The 24,081-nt window shown below is 41.0% G+C and overlaps 1 protein-coding gene across 2 annotated transcripts; it reads right to left on the bottom strand.

The window, feature by feature from the left end:
* Positions 1 to 1,250: 1,250 nt before the first annotated feature.
* On the bottom strand, positions 1,251 to 21,739 carry DCP2 (decapping mRNA 2). Of its 2 annotated transcripts, XM_063129522.1 has the most exons (11): positions 21,601 to 21,739; positions 18,725 to 18,876; positions 16,279 to 16,406; positions 15,784 to 15,882; positions 14,161 to 14,313; positions 12,978 to 13,090; positions 12,625 to 12,735; positions 10,610 to 10,742; positions 10,166 to 10,267; positions 8,602 to 8,653; positions 1,251 to 7,015 (listed from the first exon to the last, which is right to left on the bottom strand). In XM_063129522.1, exons 1-11 carry the CDS (start codon positions 21,651 to 21,653, stop codon positions 6,858 to 6,860), a joined length of 1,254 nt encoding a protein of 417 aa, XP_062985592.1. In that variant the 5' UTR covers positions 21,654 to 21,739; the 3' UTR covers positions 1,251 to 6,857. The 2 variants fall into 2 exon arrangements, with proteins under 2 accessions (XP_062985592.1, XP_062985593.1); XM_063129523.1 differs by lacking the exon at positions 18,725 to 18,876 and having other exon boundaries at positions 16,279 to 16,373.
* Between the last annotated feature and the right edge of the window lie 2,342 nt (positions 21,740 to 24,081).

The following is a 24,081-nucleotide window of genomic DNA, read 5'->3' on the forward strand; positions in this document are numbered from 1 at the left end:
CATGGGCAGGACAAAACCTTGATCCACTGTCATCTCTGTGCCCAAGAAGTCAGGCTATGACCTGCCCAACGTCTGCACTATAATAGCTTGAGTTAATATTGCCATTTGTCAAAACAATCTATTTCATTGTGTTAAGTGGATAAATTTATTTTAATGACAGATCTTGTCAGTTCAGACATTTTAGTCTAAAATGTGACATGTTTTAAGTTGTATTATTAGAACAGGTTTCTAGAATTTGCTGAGTTTGTCATATGTTGCATGGAACATGTTCTAAAACAGTTACTTTTCCAGTTAAGGTATAAACCTTTTACACCAGCTTGAATGTATTGTTATTTACAAAGCACATATTAATTTTGCATTAAATGTCTGTATTGTTCTACTGCTTATACAACATTCTTTGAAAACTACAATTTTCATGGATTTTTCCAATTGCTTTAGTTCCTTAGCTGCTGTAAGATAGCTATTTTGTGTTTTATTTGATATAGAATTGTACAAACTGCATTTATTTATACAGAGGCATTTATAATACTTTTACAAATGTTCTTATATTCTGAATAAATTTCTAATGCTAAAATGTCACTAAGCCTTCAGTCTTATGGGCCAGTTTTATATTTTGTTCTCTCTGTCAAAGGTTACAGGTCAATCTCAGCTTCTAGGCCAGGAAAATGCTTCCAAAATGATACTATTATGTACACAACATATTTTGAGGCACTACCCATTAAGGGACTTTCAATTTGTTTACATGAAATACACTTACAAATCAACTGTTTTAATGTCAAATGATAAATGAATTATACACGTACTCAGTACATTTTTTACATGACAGAAGTTAACTCATCAAAATCCTTGTGTCCTAGTTCTCACATTCAGTGGGTTTCATATTCAATTCAATAACCAATGCAGGGTACAGTTCTGAAAAATGCTTGTTTCTAGCCCTGTTCAGGCTAGGATTTCCAATTCATGTAGGGGTTAGGCACACTGGCCCCACTTCTAACATCCCCACACGTTAGCCCCACTCTCCAAATGTTGAGTAAGAAGGCCTGAAAGGGACTTATACACAGGTGTGGCTGAATGTGCCTAGACGCTTCTCTCCAGATAAAGCAGGGCAGCCTCACAGTCCCCTACATAGATTGGAATTCCTACTTCTATTGACAATCCAAACAGATACTGCTGATGTTGAAGGCAGGGCTAGTTGCAACATTCTATGAAGCAGTACGTTAGCTAGGTCCAGCAGTACTTAGATTTTGCAGTTCAGAAAAATGACCACATTTGAATTTATTACATTTATCCAGAAGTCCAACACTTAAATCATAGCAGTAAGAATTTCTTTATAAAATACAAACACAGTATTAATCCATGAAAACAAACTCCTGAATGAACATACAAAAATGAACACATTAGAGTACTTAGTATCTAATAGCGTACTTTAAAAACTGATTTCAAACCGTTTTAACTAACTCAAAATGAGCAAGCTATACTACTTTTCTATCCTATAACAAAGCAAGAAATACACACTTGAGAACTAGTCAACTGCTTCCTTCCTCCTTTTGAAACCAAACTCTTTCACTCACAAATTAGGCAGAGGAAATTTCTCTTCACAATCTGAAGACTGACAATGCTAATATCTGTCTTGCACCTCACCTCAAAACTTACGCACGGTTTCTATGGGTTTAAACCATGGCTGCTTAACATTTGTACACTAGAACAGTGTGAGACAATAATACAAACTGTCAACTCAGATCTCATTACCTGCTAGGAATGCACCTTGGGTTATGGCTTCAGCCCACCTCCCCTGTCAAAACAAACCCTTGTTACAGCCAGGTCATTTTTCACAAATGTAGCAGTGAACAATATCCCACACTGTTTATAAAATACATTTTGAATCTCTTAAATTTACTCAGACTAGAGAGACCATTTACTATGTTTGCTGATAATTTCAACATTAAAGAATAAACTTAATTCTGGACAAGAACAAGCCTATGTGGTTATCAGTTACTATGCAAGGTAACACACACATTGATCCTTTCTGTAGGATATCTGCAGTTATAAAAACGTATTTCCATTGCAAAATCCACACTCCTTTCTTGATCTGATCCACACTTTTTATAACCTTTGTTCATTCAGCGAATTTCATAATAGGGAAAACTCTTAAAGTTTCAAACCACAATACAGTATAAAAGCTTTAATGCAATTACGAAACTACGTAAATGTGTATGTTTTTATTTCACTGGAAATCATTTTAATAGTATCTCTAAAAAAAATCTTCATGTCAAAACAGGAAGCTGCACATAGCCTCTGTTTCTAAAAGTACAAATTTTATACTTTATTCCAGAGTTTTATTATTTAAACCACAGTAGCAAGATTCCAAAGAGCTACTTTCAGCATTCCCAAGGGCTTGGAGGTGCCTAGCAAAATTTTCATTTGTTTCTTGAGACATCCCATATTTTCAAAACATCTCATTTTCAAGCCCCCACATACCCCTTCTTAAAAGCAGTAGTTTACCATTTAGCATATGATGATGCTATTTAAGAAAAGAAAGTCCAAAGCTTCCTCATGTACAACATATAACTAGTTGTGCGGTTCTCTGGATTCAGGCCATTGTCTGGAGCAAAAACGAAGTTGTGTCAATTTAAGAATTGGCTGAACAGTTCAAACCCCATCCAGAAAATTAGCCTTTTCATGATCCTGAAGACATTAATAAAGGACTTTCTCATATCCTTTTCATTGTTGCTTTGATTCAGATAGCCTACTTGGAAGAACAGTAAATGCAATTGAAATAATAAGCATATTATCTCTATCAGTGCTTACAGCAGAAATTAGCATTTTAAGCCTATCTACCTTTCCCTTCTTGAAAAAGATACAGCTACATATATTTAAAGAGCAGACCTAGTTTTCAGTAATAGGTGGCTTTCCTGTAAGGATGCCTTCACAGTGCACAGTGAATTAGTGTCACATATAAGCGCTCTACCATAAGCGAGCATGAGCATAACATTTGACTATGCTCAACATGCTTGATCTGCATAGGAACAGGTGTACAATCTGCATGCTCAACTAGGAAAAACTCACACGCTGCTGGAATTGGGAGAAGTCTCTGCCATGATACGGCCCCCAGGCAGAAGAAATGCAAATGCTCTATTTCAGATGGAGCAGAAATGGAAAGGAACAGGAAGAGAGGCACTTGGACGGCCTAGCCCCACTACATCAAGCATCACGTCAGAAGCTGCTCTACGGACCTTTTCATGAACCTATTTGGCACTTCTGAATCTGTGATGATAATCAAGCCCTGTGTATAAGGTAGCAGCTGTACACAAGCTGCTTGATTTAGGCAGAGGGCCACCATGCATGCGTGATAGCCATAGGGCCCACATTCAAATTGAAAAGAACTGGTGCCACACTTGTATAGCAGTATTAATTATTACAATTCTGCAGCACAAACTGGTAACATTATAAACAAATGTTCTGGCCTAAAGGCTGCATGTAATCCCCGGAAAAGTTGAAGAGCAGCTAAACTTTAGAACTGTGTTCCTGTCTCCTCCAGCCTGCTTTCTCAACAGCTCGGGTACTAAATACAAAAGCTTTCAATAGCACACAAACTTAGGGGAGACCAGAGACATCAAAAGCCACAAAAGAATCCCTAACAGAGTAGCCTCATGTATAAAAAGAACAAAGTTTCAGTAGGCAAAATACACACACATACAATATACACACGCGCGCGCACACACACACACACACACACACAACCATTGTCCCAGAAGGTCAATATGCAGTCTTAAAAATCCCACTTAAACCCTTTTGTTAAACGTTCTTTGCTCATTCATAGCAGAAATAATTTGACCGCAAAGGATCAGATAAGCAACGCTCACAATTCAATTAGGTGCAGCAGATGTGGAGTTGCCCTGCCTCCCTCTAAAGCACAGGAGATCAGCACCTAAAATTCAAGCAGTAATATATTCCTATGAAGATCACCTTAAATTCATTCACAGATCATATATTCCCATCCTTTAAAATGCCCACATGAGGGGAAAAAACATCCATTAGTCAGCAAGTTGCCTTTTCTTCACTGTTTTACAGAAATCTATGTAAACCATATGCCTGCACTTTGGAATACAAGAATATAAAATGATTCATTTAACACTTTGCAATCAATCCCCCCCCCCAAAAAAAATTATTACAAACCAAGAAAGTAAACAGCCTGAAATGTTCACAGTGCAGGGCATCCACAAACCCATAAAGCAGCTCATTTCCAACCACTTTAAGACATGATAGCAATAAAATTAAGCAACCCAACTTTATGAAATATATGGTACCTTGTAAAAGTGACAATTATTGCATATTTACCATGTTTATTTGCAACCCATTTTAAGGCTAGATTAATAAACCCAGTTTAGTCTTTTATAGCCTCTGGAAATTTCTCAGTGAAGAAGCCAGACATAGTCTCTACTGAAGAAGTTATTCTTTGCAAAATGGGAGTTACACATTGTATATCCAGAAATTAGGGCAGAATTTGCACACTCCCTAACACAAAGTTAGTTCTCTTTTGAGAATCCATCTTACATTGCTAGTACAGCCACTTAAGTATTCATGTCAGGTAGGAATCCATTTTGTATTTAAGATTCACATGACTGTGCCAGTGTTCCTCTTATTCATCAATGTCGTATCAATAAGGAAGCAGCACAAAACAGTAACGTTCCGGGGAAATCAAGCTACATATTGAAAGAAGATTGGCACATTGGCACAAGCAGCCTGAAAATCCAATTTGCAATATGTAAGACGTTAGAAAGTTAGGCACTTTTATTATTATTTTTTTAAAAAAGAAGTCAAAACACACCAAATACTGACCAAAGTTTTATCTCCCAGACGCAGGGTGAATGGGGGGAAAGTGGCTTCTCTACCCATTATCAGCTCTTTGGCTATCTTAATCTTAACAGAACACCAAATTCTGGATGTGGTTCGCAGGCATATAAGCCTTTGTTGCTCAACAATTTTTAAAATGCTTATGATTTTTAAAATGCCTATTTGGAGATAATTTGGGCCTCCTTTCCAACCGTGAAGAGGAGAGACGCAATATAATAAGCATACATGAACTTCACTGTGCAACCCTTAGGTGAGGGAAAGCAATATGCTGTAAGGATTTTGCAAGAGCATGGGCTGTGCCTCATCAGCACTATGTAAAAACTATAAAAGGTTTAACTCTTTTTCCAACTTAATCTTCAAACTCACCTAAGATTTTAGAAATCTCAAAAATTCAAGACATGATGCCAATACAAATAGCAAAGGTAAAGACCGCACTGAGTAAGACAGTGAATTTCATCAGTAGCTCTATAGACAAGTTACATTCACATACTCAGACATAGCCTCAGTATCAGGTAGTACTTTAAATTTAGTTTTCTTGCATTCCTTGCTGCTATTTCTTCTCATGTTAAATGGCTAAAGCTTCATGCATTTTCACAGCTACTGCTTTCGACACCAAACTCATTGTTAAATCAGACACATAAGTAGGCTACTGCAAGAAAACTGCACAATTATAAAACCCAATTAAGTATACGATCCTAACCCCAATGATGTAACAATATGGCAGAGGAACCCCTCTGCCGGCAGAAGAGCTCTGCTGATGTGGAAGCCCACGCTGCAGCCACTGGTGTTCCTGCAGGCAGTAGCTGGCATAAGGTCCTGAAATGGCACAGTCCACGGGCAGGGCAGGGACCAGCCAACTTTGGATCCAAAGCCACTCCATTCCCTTAATCCAGGTCTGTCAGCAATGCCAAGCTTGGAACTGGAGTAGCCAATTCCTTCCCTTGCTTTCAGGGACAGGGAGGGGGGATTTTAAATAGAAAGATTCACAAGAATGAAAAGCCTAGTAAAACCACACATTCAACCCACCCACCCTTGCTGGCAGGGCTTGGGAAGTGGTGGTAGATTGACACTCTACTTCTTCCCAGCACCATTTAGGATTGCTCTACAAGTCGTTATATGCCATTTGTTGACATGCTTTCAGCTCTCCCTTTGAAATATCTTAAAAGGCTCATTTACTTTCTATACACTAACATTATCTCCTCAAAACCACATTTTTCCATGGTCCACCTTCAAAGTAGTTGCAATTCTTCCAGTTGAAAATTGCTTGATTAGACATTTCAAATGGGAGGAAATGGCAAAATTAGCACAACAAAATCAAATTGGCCATGTCTGACAACCATTGCCGTATCTAACTGGAGCTGGGGTGGGGTGGGGGAACAATTATTAAGCAGAATTCAGCATATCTTGGTGTTAATACAGTTTTTACAAATGCCTGTATAAAAAGGGGGGTTCCAATACAGTGCAAAATAGAGAACAAAGAAATTGGCTTCGGAAGACAGAAGACCAAGATTCTGAATTCTCAAAACAGAAGGTTGCCTTTTAGCATACATAGTCATAAAAGACGTAACTATATCTGGAATACAGAACACTGGTGTCCTCAAAAGTTTCATGTGGGTTGCCGCCCTATTGTGAACTATCAGAATCAAAATAACTTTTGTACATCGGAGCAAACCTAAATGTGTAAGAAGTTAGTACATCACTAAGGCTGAAACACTTCTCTAAACTTACAGCAAAACAAACAAATGAAAAATGCCCTGTAATGCATAGGTAGGAACTAGCAAATGAAACACTGGAAAGCATTTTTGCAGGTAAAAACTATACTGCATATAAAGTGCAACACTGTACGGTGCCACTCCCATATTGCAATGAGAACAAAGCCCTCCAGCCAATAACTAGGTCCCTGCATTGTTTTAAAACCTGAGAAAGGGTAAAGGCTGGATTGAAGAAACCCGCTCAACTGCTCTAGGCCAAGTCTCAGGTAGACTCGTGCAAATGAACACTCATCAGAGGTCAAAACTTTTCATTATAGCATCATGGTCAAACTTGAAGCTCAGAAAAGCTTGTGAGGAGAAAGTGAATTTGCAATGGCCGTTGCATGATGCTGATTGTCCGTGTTCTAGGAGGTGTTCTTCATTAACACAACACACATCACATGCTGCTTCTGCATTAAAAAGATAAACAAATCTTCAGCAATGGCAGTAAACAGTAAAAAAAAAAATAACCTCCTGCTATTCACATTAAAAGGACAATACATGAAAGAACTCCAAATAATGCTTCATCTTATTTGGCTACTTAGTGGTTAAAACTGATAGCCAAACGGGTTTGTATGAGAGGTAGTAGGGCGTATTCATACTATACTTTTTCTTCTGTGGTGGAAGTTCTCAGAAGAATCTGGCAGACATTCAACTAGAAAAGCCTGCTCAAGCGGCCATAGCATCAAAGAACCTTGCCAGGTGGCACTACTTCCAGAGATCTATTACCACGTATACGAAAAGTCTATCATACTTGTAAGCTTCAAGTTTGGGGACTATCTCTCTCCCATCAATACACAAGCATTTGTAGAACACTCTGATTAAATTAATCATTCCCTTTTGCAGAAGTCTGAGTAGGCAAGTCTGAGACAGGATGTGAATGTAAGTCCAGGTTCAACATGGTTCACATAAATTTAGTTTCCACCACCCTGGCCAAAGATGGTGCCATGCAGGCTGGGGATTCGGGAGTTGTAATCCAATACATCTGAAAACCTCAGGATGGAGGGAGGCTTGCTAAGACAATGCAGATATGGATGAGGACAGTCTTCAGCACAGTCCTTTTGTCTGTTCCTTCCTATGGTTCTTAAATCCCAATCAAAGGAAAGGAAAGGAAAGATACTTCAGCCGAGCAGAAAAAATCCACAACTGACTAGAATTCTGCTCCAGGACAAACCATGGAAGTCAAGCAGAGATGATAATTTTCAAACTACACACCAGTGGCAGATAGTCACAGATTTGAGAATTTTTCAGGAACACTGTGATCAACTAAGACTTACAGTCCAGTACTGTGTATATTTCTTCAGCATTATTCCCCACTGAGTTCCCTGGGCTTATTCTCTAGTAAGAGCCCATAAGACCCAGAGCACCCATTGATCTGGTTCACATGATCACTGGAGCCATTGTGAATACTCAAGTCATGGTGGGAGGTCACCATGGCTTCTGTATGAAGCCAGGTAGGGTGGCTTGTTGTCCTGGGTAACAAGCCATAGGTCGCAGCTGGGCTCTGCGATGAGTTGTTAATCGTGGCAACAAACCCCCCTGCCTGGGTTTGCATTTCATGAGGAGTTACTTAAGCCACTGTGGGCCCTGGCAATCACACAAATTAGCCCATTGCTTTAGATACATATTGAACAGCTACATTATTTACTCTAAAGCAAGCACAGGGGACCAAATACAGACCCTAGTGTGGAGAGAAGGGGGCTTTAACCCTTTCTCGCTGCTGTAGCCTCCATTTGGATCGAGGGCCCTTTCCTGTTATTACTATTGTATCTTTTTCTCGCTTATGGCGGTTTTTCTAGATGGACACAACGGGCTTTGCCAAGTCATGCTGTCTTTTACAGATTCAGGAATTTCCTGACAACTGAGCATGTTTTAAGGCTCTATATGTCTGAACTAGGCCATTGTTTGCTGCCCAATATGCAAGTAACAATATGCACTGAAAAACAACCAGAAATTATAGTACACGAAAACAAAGTAATAGTATGAATATACTTGCCCATTTCAAAATTATCTTGAAGTCTTCTTGGATGTAACTTCTTTTCACATTTCTAATTAAGAAGATAACTGTGTTACAAATCTCTCATTAACTTCCCACATCCTCACTCTTCACTGCTGCATTTTGGTACAGTTTTCTGAGCTAAGAGCTGAATTGCTATATTGGAAGAAGTGCGAACTCTGCATTCTGATCTGCACTTCAGTCTGGGAGGTACAGATCCAGTGAAATGTGGACTGAACGAAACTCTTAAGTATCCCTATACAAATTAGCCCCACTCTTCCTTGCTCACCCAGCCTAATCCATGCTACCCTCTACCTTGCTGCTGCAGCACATTGTTAAGGATCCTCATCTATCCCCAGACATTTTACTCTGGGGCCCCACCAACCACACTGTGCTACCCACTTCCCCCAGTCACAGTCAGCTGCTGCTTTCACTTCTCCGATAACTCCAACAACTTTACACAGTCCCTCCTCCCATCTACGCCCTCCCTCGCTTGCAGCAGTCACTTTAGTCTTCCTCTCCACCTCTCATCCAGCCCATGATTCCTTTGGATTGCTTTATTTGGGGACTTCCTAAACCACTGCCTGCTCTCGGCTCCAGTAAGTTCTCCCATGTGGCTGGGAGAGGTAATGGTAAAACTGTCTTGGAGGTTTCCCTTAACCGCTCTTAAACGTGTTGAAAAACACATTTAGAGTTCCGGGGCCACAACTGCACAAGGAATATGTATCAAGAGATCAGACAGCTCTACTATGTAGGCTTAAAAAAAAACCCTGACAGGTTGTGATACCTTAAAAGCTGCAAACAACCAGGCTCACTTCGCCATGTACAGAATTCTGCAAATGTCCACACAACACAAAACTGCCCTATAGCTACTCGTGCCATCACCCCACCCCAACTATTTCACCTCCTTTCTTAGCTAACCTAGACACAAACCCTTCACAAACAAACTAGGCTACCCACCTCTACTTTTATTTTTGAGCAGCAACCGACGGTTGTTGCTGTTGTTTAAATGGACACTGTTGTTTTATACTGTTGTTTTTATATTTTTGATGGTTTAAAATTTTGTATACTTTTTAATGTTCGCGGTTTTTAACTTTTGTAAACCACCCAGAGAGCTTCAGCTACAGGGTGGTGTATAAATTAAATAAATAAATAAACAAGAAGTCAAACAGAGAGCTGTACAACCATTACAAGAAGTTCTCCTCAGTCACATCTGGATATATCCAGAGCAAGTTAGGGAAGCACACACCTCCTCCTTTCCTATCAAACTCAGCCAAAAGATGGGACAGGCCTCCTAAGAGCAGCAGCCGGTGCCAGTGTCCAGCCCAAACATTTCATTTGGCCATAGCCTAAGCAGAGTACAGATCTAAGGTATAAATCGCAGGCCACCATGCAACCCAAGTAGTGATAACAAATTTTTCAGCGTCTGGGCACTGAGAGGACAGCCCTGATCCGTATTCCAATTTTCAGTATCATGTTGTTGTTGCAAGAAGTATTAAGGTTCTACAGCACTTCTCAGCATTCAAGGTGCATTGCAGTTCTTATTTAAGTTTCTGCATCTTACCAAAGTTTGGCTCTGTTTAGCTGGCTGACTATGGACTCCATTTGTTCTCTTCTTTTGATTAGGAGTGTCTTGGCACTGCTTTCTGCCATTGCCACGTGTGCTCTGAGCAAATCGCAACACAAAGAAAAAGGAATGGAAGTTAAAGATTCAAGGCTGAATGCTTAAACACATCTAATTATGATCAGTTCATAATATTATAATTTGTGTGAACTGTTCTGAGAGCTTTAGAAAGTAATGAAAGGAAATAACAATTTTGAAATTGAGCAAAACAATTTGTGTTCTCAGTGGTTCACAAATTAATGGACCCAGCCTATTAAAAACTCCTTCATCCATTTAAAATCTATAAATCTGAAAAGTTCAAGGAGTTAAAAATGTTTACTCTATACAGGAACCCAGGATTCACAGAGTTTGAACTAGAATAAAAACTAATTAAAAGAAACTCACCTTTAGTTTTAAAGTTTCTGACATCTCAAAATGATTGTTATATGGCTTCTGTTGCTGTAATTGCCGATGCTTTGACCACTGGTCTCCGGAAGGACCATCTGTAAACACTTGCTGGCTATAATGGAGTTTGGATCTAATCCATTAAAATAAGGATATTGTTTAGAAAAGTTCAACAGAAGATTATCTTCATACTAAAAACACAAAGACTGTGTTTGGACATAACAGCAATGTCTACTGGCAAACCATGGGTTAACCCACGAATTGCAGGGGCATGTAGCATGCCTGAGCTCTTGCCTGTTTCCATTAACAACCCTTGAATGAGGCACTTGAGGATCGTTTCCATAACATCCGAACAGGAGAACTTGGGGTGTTCATGTGTTAAATAACTTCAAGTTAACCCTTGGCTCATTCTTGGATAAACTTGGGTTTGTTTAATCCACAGACAACCCCAAATGTTCCTGTTCAGACATCATGGAAACAATCCTCAAATGCCGCATGGAAACAAAAAAAGGTTTGGGCATGGTAAGCAGCTCTGAAATTCATGAGTTAGTTAACCCATTATTTGCCACCGTTACATATGAATGGGGCCAAACTGTCTTCATAGGACTATTCTTACCAAGTATACACTGCAACAGTATGTTAGATCAACTGTTCGTATAACATCTCCCCTCTGTAAATCAGAGAGGCTAAGAAGGCTGGGTTCGCATTTAACACTAAGCCATTGTTAATGTTAGTATGGATTGTTGAGTAGTCGGTTGTTGTTACCTACCAAATCAGAACTATGGGTTAATTATGGCTTAACCACGAACAATCCTTGAAAAGAACCTACGTTTGTTGTTAGATTATGAACTCTGGGTTGTTTAAACCATGGATTGCAAATGCAGAACTGGGGGTTGTTCATGGGTTGTTTTGCCATGCTACAAAGTGGGTGGGCAAGAGTGTTTAAAAAAACCACTCTGCACGCCAGTACTATAGTGCCACAAAGGCATGCAGAATACAGGGAGGAGTGGGCGAAGGGGGCAGGAACCAAACAACCGTGGTTTGCTTGATTGTATGGCAGCCAACTCATGGGTTAACTCTGAGTAAGGCATCAACCCATAGATTAATTAAACCATAGATTAATTAAACCTTGAGTTTTTATTATACGATCCACATCTATGGGCTGGTTCATACATAAGGACAGCCCAGAGTATAGGTTTTGTATGGGTTGTCATTGAATCGTGGGTTGCCGTTACATGGAACCATGCACTATGGTTTAAGTATGGGTTGTTAACCACAAACAACCCAGGAAGAGAACTCAAGTTTTTTTTGTTGGTTATGCATTCTGGGTTGTTCATGGTTAACAACACATAGTTACACCATAGTGCAAGGTTCATATATAACAACAACCCATGATTCAACAAGAACCCATACTTAACTTGTGCTCAACATATACTCTTGAGCTGTCATTACATGCGAATTAGGTCACTGTGGTGTTAACATACCATCAATGCAGTTCCATACCCTAACCTCACAACTTTATGGTAACTAAACTAAAAAAAGTGTAATTAAAACAACAATATTCTTTCCCTTGTTTACCCCCATTTCACTGTCCTGCATCTGTTGTTTTCTTATGTCTATCTACAGATTTAAAGCTCTTTGGTATAGGGCCCAGTTAATATGTTCTTTGTAAAGCACCATGAACATAGATGCCAGGATGATAATTGTGATGATGATGCACACTTTCCTAGGAAAAGCATCCAGAGAATAGTCTTTACAATTTAAAGTCTTTTGTACTTCTAACTACTGAGTCTAACATCGACACTAGTCTACTTTTGTGTAAAATAATAATTTCCCCAACCATAGGCTGTCACAGTTGCTGTTCCTAAGGGTTAGAACAATGCTCTATTTCCAGACACCAGACCAAAGTAAGCTTTTGAAAAGCTAAAACGATTTATCACTTATTTCATTCACACAAAAATTCTCTGTTTATAGGAAGGCTATTTGTAGATGTCAGAACTGGAGTAGTTTGTTACCTCGTTTTTTCTGAGTTAGATTTAGGTGGTGTGTTGCTACTGGTGGATGAGAATCCATTGTCACTATCTGAGGAATCTCCATACCGTTGAGAAAGCCAGTCTCTCAGAGGTCTGTGAAGAAGGGAGTATTAAGTCAGCAACATCCAATTCCCCGGAGTAGAGGAGAGATAGAGTATCTGTGGCCCTCCAGATCCCATCATCCCTGACCATTGGCTGTGCTACCTATGGCTGATGGGAGCTGGAATCCAACAACATCTGGAGGGCGACAGGCTTCCCACCTGCTCCTCACAAAAGAAAAACTTAATGTAGAAATGAAAAACAAAGGATTCTGTTTTCACTCATCCTGAACACACCTGATGAAGGGAATGGTCATAAAAAACTTGTTAGGTGCCAAACCTAGCTTGGACTTCGGGGTCATGTCATTTCTATGGCAAGGTAATTTGTCAATCGAGAACCATTCAATGTTCTGAAAAACAGAAAAGCTTTCTTACTATTACACAAATATAATTAATAGGAATAATAATCTGCAATAATTTTGCAAGTAGCCAAGAAGCAGAGCAGGCGCTTAAAGTCCCTTTGTTTTCATTCTGTATGTTGCATACCCATGTACATCTGGAAACTTAAGGATTACAAAAAAAGCAGGGGAAGGCCCCACCACAAAAATACTTTATGGAAAGTACTGTAATGTATTCCCAGACATTTAGACTGCAGTTCATGCCTAATCTGCTTGCTCTCTTGTTTCTCTCCTATGTTTGCCACCTACTGTTTGCAAACTGTGTCAGATGCACATGGAAACAAGTTTATTTTTCCCTCTTAGTGTGTATGGCTTTATGAAAGTACGCAAATTAAAGATTTACAGAGAAATCCTAATCCATCATTGAAGGCCGGGCTAAGGAGTTAGGATGGAATAGAAGTGTCTCTCCATGGTGGAGGGCTTTGATACACCCACAGAAAGCTCAGTGGACACTGGCCATTGCCACTGACCATAGGGCTTAAGTGGCCGTGTTCCAAGGGCATGTTGGGGGAAGATTGGAAGTGGCCTTGGATCCAAAGCCCACTTGTTCCCCAACAGGCTCCTGGATTGGACCCTTTAATTACTCTCCAGCCTGAAGCTGGCAGAGTTCATTTCTCTCCTATTTATTTGAATGGGAGGGGAAATGTAAAGGGCCCTGGCCTCTATGAGACAACCTAGTGAGACTATGAGACAGGGGGATTCTACCACATCTCTCCCCACACCAGCCTCACCCAACAAGTCTTAGGATTGTTGTGCCAAATGACAGAACAGGACAGAAAAAGAATATCTCTCAGGGGAAAACATGCTGTTTCAGATGGAAAGCTTCAGGTGAATCTAATCAGCAGCCAATACTTCTAATGCAAGCGCTCTACATAGCGAAGGTATATAACTCTTGAGAAGAAAGGTACTGCTATAACTCTTTATGATATTTGACCACTGGTTCCGTATTGTCGTGTCGTTAATTTCAGAGTACTTGAGAATTCAATCAGACCTTACAAAAAACTGAAAGATGCATTATTTACCCGAATCTCTCTCCTTGTTTTGGGATTAAATTTTGTGTCTTTTGGAATTCCTGGAATGATGTACAAGCGTGCCAGCTGATCATTGATTCGTAGCTCAATATAGTCATCTTTATTGATATAATCTTTTATATCAAAACCAGTTTCTTCAAATACCTGAAAATATACAGAACACAGTAAAAAAAATTGGCATGCACATCTTAAGTGATATGTAACCAACTACTTCATCTTATAGCTCAAAGAAATTACAAATTTAGAAACCCAGAGGATTGATTTCTGCAATATGCGACTGAAGCTCTTCACTCGTGCAAGCACTTGAGTCATTGCTGACTCCTAGAAGGACGCCTGCTTTCGCTGACGTTTTCTTGGCAGACTTTGTAGTGGGGTGGTTTGCCATTGCCTTCCCCAGTCACAGTTACCTTTCCCCCAGTTACCGACCTCGGAAGGATGGAAGGCTGAGTCGACCTGAGCCAGCTGCCTGAGAACCAGTTTCCGCTGGGATCGAACTCAGGCTGTGGGGAGAGTTTCGGCTGCAGTAACTGCTGCTTACCACTCTGCGCCACACGAGGCTCAAAAGCTCTTCACTACAGCTTTTAAAAAAAGTAAAGATGAAGGCCTATGAAAAAGAAGCAGATCTACGCCTCAGAACTATCTAAAAATATTGAAGTACCTCTACAGCAAGCTCTGAGAAACGCTTTTCCCCCTTGGGATCCAGGGATGCTGGGGTGGGTGTCTGGAGTTAAACAATGTCCCACCTCTGCTGCATAACAAAGCATGGCGGGGAGAACAGGGAATGATTAAAAGGGAACTAAAAATGTTCCAATCCCCAGGCAACTAACAACACACACAATTCAAATAAGATGAATTCCGGGCAAGGTGGGGGTGGGGGAAGGGGTACCTCTCCATTGGGAAGACAGTGAGTAGAACAGGGGAGGTGGATATTTTATCTCTTTCTTTGGCATTAGTCTCTGTCTTCTCCACTGGACAGCAGGAAAAATAGAAAGAAATATAACTTGGTAACAAGGTAGTTTCAAGTTGTCTTTGCCCACTCCAAAGTCACTAAATTCACTGTAGTGTCCAGAGTGAAAGAGGTGGTCATTTTCTTAATTCCTGCCTATAATTTGTTGATTTCTATACTGCTTCTTAGGTGCATCCTTCCAAACCAGGTCCTCAATATCTGTGATGTTTCCAGCTACTAGGAAACTATTTGTTTGAATCATCCACTAATATTTACATTGTCTATCTTTGGTTTTTAAACTCTCTTCCAGGAGACCCTGGAGTTCTTTGGAAGCTCATCAAAAACCTCACAGGATGTAAAAATCTCAGCAGAGATTAAGGTGTCTATGAATCGTAAATGTTTTCTAGCCCTGTCTACTAGTACCAAGAATAGTTAGCCATTTGGGATATTATTGAACTCCCTTTGGCAGTGCAGTGCTGAAAGCTTAGAAAACCATATCCATGTCTGTAAAGAAGCACAACAACCTAATCTAAAGGCACCAAAAACTGTACAATCTGGAAAACCATTAATATTATACATGCACTTGATGCAAAACCTTTGTTCATTTCTAAGAATGCACATGGAAACATGTCAGGGCCATCAATTTAAATGATATAAAATTCAATCACCTCTCTAGCAGCACAGTCATGTGGAGCCTCTTCCTTATTCACTTTTCCTTTTGGAAATCCCCAGCCAGACTTTGCTAAATAACCCTGGACCAGCAACACCTGCAAAATTTAGAGATATAATTAAGCATTTATGAAGAAGCACTTAGGAAGAATCAAGAACTTATGAAGAAGAGGAAAGGACTCATTCTAATCACCAGCAGTATTGATAAAGTTTAACATTCACAAAAATTGGGTATCAAATTAAAGCTTGGGTGAAAAGACAAAAGCAATACAAAAACCCCAGCTACCATACTTACCTCTGTTAAAATGGGTGAAAGTGTTTCAAACAATATATATTACTCCACTATAAAACTATTATCTACGTATCAAAGGTAATTTTTAAAAGCCTTTGAAATATCCATATCTGAATTGGTTTGGCTTTAAAAACTGCCAACTAATCCACAGTTCATTCTATTTTAAAAGTGAAAAAATCCTTCATGTCCATTTCACACTTACATTTTCAAGTGTCTCATCAAGAATGATTGCACCATATGTTGGCACTCCCATTTTGTACTCTTTCCATTCATCTAAAACCTTCTGCACGTCTTCACCTTGAGGCAGTAAAAAAGGACAATGACTGAAAAGTATAGGGAGTCAAGGAAATTCTTTGCACCAGGATACATAAACGTCAAATGTTACGATCACACTTATATTGAGTGTTTCCTTTTTTCTTTACCAAAGACAGGAATGCTGTCTTTAGCAAAAAAAACCACCACGCATTTGAACAGCAGAAACTTCCTGATGCTGTGCACAGATGTATAATTTTTAAAAAATGTTATGGGGAATAATCGGGGGGGGGGGGAAGAAATGGTAAAAAGTATTTTGCTTTGCTGCCCCATGGCACGTACAGAGAGCCTTTATGCCTGACATCTCCAAAAGGTGCCTGTGGGCACCCTGACATGCATGGACACCTCCACTGGCACCCACAGAGGGCCCCCCGCCCCTCCTATTTTTTAACCTTGAGCAGCGACTAGGCCAATGGAAAGAAAAGTACAGCCCTCCAGCTTTTTTTCCTTTCTCCAGAAAGCCTCTGGGCACCACTTGGGTCTAGAGACATTGATAAAAAGGAAAGGATGGGGTAGCTGGATGCTGATGCTTTCTATTCCAGCATCCCCCCTGGTCAAAGTGTATCTTAAATAAATAAATTTTAAAAAAACCCAGACAGGGAAAAAACAAACATGGACCCCAACACTGTCTGGTAAGCTTAGGAAACTAGGGAGTACAATGCGGAATGCCCTAGGGGATGTTATATGCTGCTTTGTGTGGGTGTTTCCAGGTGTGTGCATGTGTTGACTGCCTGGATGTTTTTATGTTTGATGAGGATTATGCCTAGATAGTTTTTGGAGTGGGGGATCCTGGGTGCCTTTTTGTGTTTGAGAAGGGTGTTTTGCCCATGTGTGTGTGTGTGTGTGCATCTGGCCTAGGAGGGTGGAGGGCTTTTTTTAGGGGGGGGGTGCCTTAGTTGTTTTGTTTTTTCAGGAGGTTGCCTAAGGTTAAGTGTGTGTTTGGGAGGTTGCCTGTTCTTTGGGGGCGGGGGTTGTGGGAGGGGTGTTTGTGGGAGGGAGAGTTATCGGAGTACCATTTTTTCTGAGAAATTGATATTTTGTTGGGCCTCTGGACCCAATCTGCACCTTGTACTCAGTTTCCTGGGCACATTTCTTGTCTTCTGTTACTAGCCACGTCCATGGCACCCATTTTATGGTGGTGCACATGAATTTCTTAAATCTGGAAATGTACCCATGGGCCCAAGAAGTTCTAAGTAACAACAAAACTTTTATAGTCTGAGTGGCTTTAAACCACTGAGGTGCTATGAGGGACTAATAAACATATGTGCAGATAAATGGGTAGAGCATCCTTGCCAATCTTTAAAACCATTCAACCTAAGCTGTGGAAGAAAAAAAATCAGGAATATGACATAGCCAAGTTTACTAGATCAAAAAGCTAGCACTGGGAGTCTGAGTTAGATGTGTTCCTGATGCCTTGAGGTCTCTGTTAAAGAACCCATCTTTGAATCCTGATGACCCCGCTAGCAGTTACAAACTGATTTTCAATTTACCCTTTTGTTTTTTTAAACATGGTTGCTCGAGCACTAGCGACTGGGCAACTCCAGGTGCTCTTGAATTAAGATGATTATCTAGATTCATTTTGGCTTGGTTGCTCTGCTTTATACAAGTAGAGAGGGACAGAGGAGTATGTTTGTCTGTATCCATTTAAACAGACACTGTGGTATGAGAGCACCACTCTGTTGCTTCTTCCTAGCAAGTAGGTTCTACTTATCAGCAGATGTATAACATACAAACAGCTTAAAGTGTCTTCACTTGTCTCTGAAAAGAAGACTAGCAGACCACCAACACGCACACCCTCCGAGAAGTGTGTTTCAAAGTTCCACAGAACAGGCCCTGCTTCATCTAGTAGATTTAACGTAATGTCCCAAACAGGGCAAAACCTGGAGCAGTGCCTTGTTAGCAGTTCTCAAAACTTAGTGATGGGAGAAAAATGCCTTATAGGGGTGGGTGGGGTCTTTCGTCGCCAGCTGAAGACCTTTTTATTCTCTCAGTATTTTAACACTTAATTTTAACTTTAATTTAAATTATACTGTTTTAACTCTGTATTTTAATCTTATATCAATTTTGCTGCGTGGTTTTATCCTGGCTGTGCTTTTTATACTGTATTTTGTAATTGTGCTTTTAACCTGTTGGTTGTTTTATTGTGGTTTTAATTTTTGTGAACCGCCCAGAGAGCTTCGGCTATTGGGTGGTATAAAAATGTAATAAATAAATAAATAAATAAATAATAGTGGTCCTCCAGATGTTTTGGCTTACAGAATGCAACAGAGTTTCCTTATTTATGTTTTCAACACACAGTTTACCCATAACAAAACATAATAACATAGAAAGGATATCAGCTTTAGCAAAATCTCTTATCCCACACTGAGGTAATCCTGGTGTGTTCTGCATGTAGAAATCCAAGTAAAACCAATGGGCAAGTTCAATCTGAAAACACACTCTGATTGCATTGTCTCGTTCCTCGCTGGGAATGTGCAAAATAAATCGGCTGTCCGGGGGGGGGGGGGGGCAGGGGAGGAAATAGTTTTAAGAACTAGTCATTACAATGTCTAAAGCACAAAGAACTCCTGAATTACAAGGAATGTAAATACAAAGTCATACAATATTATTTGAAAAAGACCATCGGAATATAGACTCCAGTACCAGATCTATCACATTTCATTGACAAATGCTGAAGGGCCACCATGATAGCAGATTTCTTCCAGCGCCAAATTGCTGCTCTCCAGATGTTTTGAACTTCAACACCCATTGCCCACAGCCAGTTCCTCCAATGGTCAGAAATGCTGGAAATTATAGCCCAAAACATCTGGAGGGCACAAGGCTGAGGAGGGCTATCTTAAAAGCAAGTAAATCTTAAAGGACCCTCACATGCTTCTAAGTCTCCAGGATTCAACTTCACTGCCATGAACCTAACCTGAAAGCTTTTAGAGTGAGTCTCTTAATCTATGTGAGCCGCTCGAAGTGTCTGCTGCTTGTAGAACAGCTTAGAAATGTTCTAAATAATAAAATATAGGGGATAGTTGTTTATATGCATATTTTTTCTTTAAAAGAATGCTTAAATTCTCACAATTTTAGCAAATCCACACAAAGTATAATCATAATAACCACTTCCAAGGATCAAATCAGTGCTCATATCAATTTTCAATTGCTAAATTGTTAGAATACCAGCTAACATTTGTGATCCACTGAGGTTGCAATTCCTTACAAGAAGTCCCACTGATCTCACTGGACTAACTTCTGAGTAGATATGTCTAGGATTGCATTGCACATCATTTTGTCAACTTCTTACAAAAGGGTATCCTACAATGTCCCTTGCTCTTATTTGCTCATTATCCATTTGCTTTATGCTTAAGAAAATCTTCTTTATAGGTAGTATGGGGTATTTTGACATCAAAACAGCAGATCCATTCTTACCACTTTTACAAAATGAGAAGATGCAGTAGAAGAACATGGAAAGTTTGCAAAACGGCTAATAAAGGTTAACACATTTGATCATAGAAAATTAAACCATGAATAATATGACATAGGTGCACCTCCTCCAAATTCATCTTGAGCAATCTCTAAAAAGATCCCTTAAAAACAAAAGAGGCTGCCCCTTCAGTTTAAAGTACTATGGAAAGAGGAGAATTGTCATTGGAGAATGTATGCTCTGAAGTGAGTATTCATCAAGCTCACTTTCCTAGATCACCTTCAATAGCTTTGAAGCCCAATGCCTCACTGCCTTTGAAGAAATTTGAGCACCATGATCTCATAGGATGAATGCATCCTGCCAATTTCATCTTCTGAGTCCAAGGAAAGACCCCACAACAGCTTTGAGGCTAAAGGGAGGGAGTATGCTCACACACACACACCTTCTGAAGCCATCACAGGGAACAGGCCACCACTGTGGCCTCTTTTCTTAAGACAGGCACATCCCTGGAAGGCCAGCTGACCCTCCATAGAGCTAAGCCTTGCAAAACCCACTGCAGCCCCTCTGCTCAAGTGCAGTGTTTTCTTGGCTCAAGCACAACTGCTACAGCAGTTATCTCGAAAGCCAGCTTCATGCCACAGCAAGAGACCATAACTCAGTGGAACAGCACCTAAATTGCATGCAGAAGGCAATCTCCAGCATCTCCCCCCACCCAAAAAAAGAAGGATCAGGTAATCAAGACAGACATCAACCCCAAACAGCTGCTGTCAGAGTAGGCAATACATGGGCAAATGTAAGACAACTTCATATGTAAGGCAGCTTCCTACGTTTGTCCCAACCCAACTAAGGAAACCTGCACACCTAAATACACCCCTACATGTAGATCTCCTTAGCTAGAATGGGGCAAGGAAGCCCCAGAGGCAAAGAGAGTACACCAAGCAAGTTTCATTTATCCTGCCCCTCCACTTTCCTTTGTGCACATTCCTTCCCCTCCCCACACCCACATTTAAAGTCAAAACAATCTTGTATTTTGCTTATAGTAAACCAGTGGGGAGGTTGAGGGGTGGCGCCAATGGAGATGTAACAGAAAATTGGTAGGAGCAGAAGACCCAAACCAAGGCCTATTTTTTAAAAGAGTCTACCACTGTATTTGTGATTGCTCTATGCTCAAGGTGAAGTATGTGCTTGGTGGCATAAGTGCTTTAGTTGAACCCACATCATGATTTAGAACAGCCTTCCCCAAGATGATACTCTCCAGATGTGTTCGACTACACAGCTGTCTGGAGAACGCTGGGAGTTGTTGTCTAACACATCTGGAGGGCACCAGGTTGGGGAAGGCTTGTTCAGAAGTTTGTAGTGCATATACTACTTGTGTGCCCATTGCATTCATTCGGGTTTTATTTGACAATGTGCCGACACGAAATAAAGTTGTCGTCTTCGCTATCATCCTCTTCACAGCTATGAACAGACCCGCAACATACTTCCACCAACACATTTCCATACACACACTCTTCCATATACACACTTCAAAGGGGTCTATGCACAAAACAACTTCCCTCCTCTCCCTCCCCTCGGGGTAGAAATTGTTTGAAGAAAGCCAGAATTTTTAGGCGAAGGTTAAAACCCTGACGGACTCTGAACCGTCGCGGTCTCTCGTCCATCTTCCGCCGTCCGGTGCGGCGCCTCAGGGCGGGAGGCGGCGGCGGCTCCTCCTCCACGAACTCCCTGGGGAAGGGCTTCGGCTGACGACCGGCGGAAGGACCGGGTGGGCTGGGTCCGGCCTTCGGGGGCCGGTGGTGTTACCTGCACAGGTCGTCCAGGACACTGCTGGGAATCTCGGCCCGCTTGGTCTCCATGGGGAAGCAGCGCGGCTCATCCCGACGCAGCGGGGCCCGGAGCACCGCGCGAGAGGGGCCGGAGTGGGGCGGGAGGGGAACTCAGCCCAACGGAGGGGGAAGGCGGCGGAAGGCGGGACCACTCCGTTTCCGTCCCGTAGGAAGGCAGAGCGTCCCAGCGAGCCAATCGGCGGCGACGTTGTTCGAAGGGGCGGGTAGGTTAGGAGAGACCCGTGCCTCGCAGCCAATCGCCGAGGCAAAGGTCGGAAGAATTGGCCAATTAGCTGTCTACCGTTAATGACGACCAACGGAGCTAGGCAGAGTTGGGGACGGAGCGTGAACGCCGAGGGATGGAACTTTTCAACGCCGAGAAGAGCGAAAGCGAAGCCGGAGCTCGCGTCAGCCTGAAAAACGAGGGCTTTCGTTCGGGCGCGGAGTTTTCTAGGCGTGCATCGTTTCTAAAAGGAGAGGTGCGGGGACTCAACACTCTTGGAAGTCACACTTTCCGACTCCGAAGGTCGTTGCTGAGAAACGCGCACTCTGCACGTGCTCAGAAAATATGGGTGGGTTAGGGAGACTGGACCTTCTAAAAGCCAGCCAGGTAGTAAGACTCTTCTAAGCTTGCCATTTAAGTAGGGTGACCATATGAAAAGGAGGACAGGGCTCCTGTGTCTTTAATAGTTGTATAGAAAAGGAAATTTCAGCAGATGTCATTTGTGTATATGGGGAAACTGGTGAAATTCCCTCTTCATCGCAACAGTTAAAACTGCGGGTGCCCTGCCCTCTTTTAAATCTGGTCACTCTAGTATAGCTCCTGCCCTTTAACTGTTGTGATGAGGAAATTTCACCAGGTTCTCCATATATACAAATGACACCTGCTGAAATTTCCTTTTCAATACAACTATTAAAGATACAGGAGCCCTGTCCTCCTTTCATATGGTCACCCTAATTTAAGTCCCTTGGGTCCAGATCCAGCCCGTTGCCCCGCAAAATAAACAGACTACTAAGTCATGGTTGCAGTTCAGCCTACTGATTTCAACGTGTGTAGGCACGCCTAACTGTATAGCCCTAGCCAGTATAGCAAATTACAGGGAAGGCTTTTTCTGATACTCTTTTAGGGCATTCGCGGCTCTGACTGTGGAATAATAAGTAAAGCTACATCCCTCAGAGTAGTAGAAAGTGTGCCTTCTAGCCAGCTTTTCTTTTTTAAGTAGCTATACAGAGAAAGCCCCACCCTGCAGGCAGCTTGAGAGGCCAGTATTTTAGAAATACTTATGATTGTGGTTTACCCTGTCACTAAAGCTAACACCATTTTTGTCATCTGGGAGAACCTGTTCTTCCACCTTTCACTAACTGGATGTGTAGGTTCATAGGGCTGTGTGACTTTTAAATAAGAGATGCTTGAGCAGTGCAGTTCCTAGGGGAAGTCCCATTGAGCTCAATGGGCAACCTAAAGCTGCAGTCCTAAGCACACTTACCAGGGAGTCACCCTCATTGAACAGATTCTTGCTTCTGAATAAGCATGCATAGGATTACAGTGTGAAAGTCCTACATGAAAAAAAGGAGTAAGCCAGTGATTTTTAACTGCGGTGATGTACACTTGGGGACATCCATTTTGTGGGGGACATCCAGAATTTTACACACACCATTCTTCTCTTGCAATGGCTTCTGACAGCCAGTGGAGGACTGTATATTGCTCTGAGGATAAAATCTGTGATGAGCTTCCTGATTTAAAAAACAAACAGGGGGCACTGTAATAACAGCAACAACTAGGAAGAAAGAGAAACAAGTTCTTTTTAAAAGTGTCAAGTTTTAGGCACAAGACTCCTTGAATGTATGCCTGACATATGTATGTCATAAATATGCCTATATGCATCACATATGTATTTGTCAGAATAATGTCTGGAATGCTGTTTTTATGTCCTTTTTTTCTTGTGATGCATTCAATGATAGTATTGCGTACTTAATGGGCAGCAATGGATTAAAGTTCAAGAACCACTGGGATGGGCTAACCTGAACATTACAGCTACTATTGGTGTAGCTACATTGAATGATGTATACAAACACAATATAGTAAAAAGCCTGAAACTACTGGTGAAATCATATTTATTGTTTTAAAAAAAGCAGTTGTAAATATGACTTCAAGAGTAGTTTCAGGTTAGTAATTATATTATATTATAATGCTGTAAAGTATTTTCATCTCCTCTGTTAATACATACACCAAAGGCCATACAAAAATTCTAAAATCCATAAATGTAATACTTTTGCTAGGCCAACTCAAAGATCACAGAACTGTGCAAGCTTTTGAGATCTCCAGGTCTCTTAATCAGGCAAAGTGTTACAAAAAAACAAGTTGACAGGATGGAGGGGAATAGGGAAGAGAGAGAAAAAGGTTCATCCAGTATAGGGACAGTTTTGGATTTCATATTTTCAAAACTGGTAGATCTAT

This window comes from Elgaria multicarinata, chromosome 6, assembly GCF_023053635.1.
Source record: "Elgaria multicarinata webbii isolate HBS135686 ecotype San Diego chromosome 6, rElgMul1.1.pri, whole genome shotgun sequence".
NCBI lineage: Eukaryota > Metazoa > Chordata > Lepidosauria > Squamata > Anguidae > Elgaria > Elgaria multicarinata.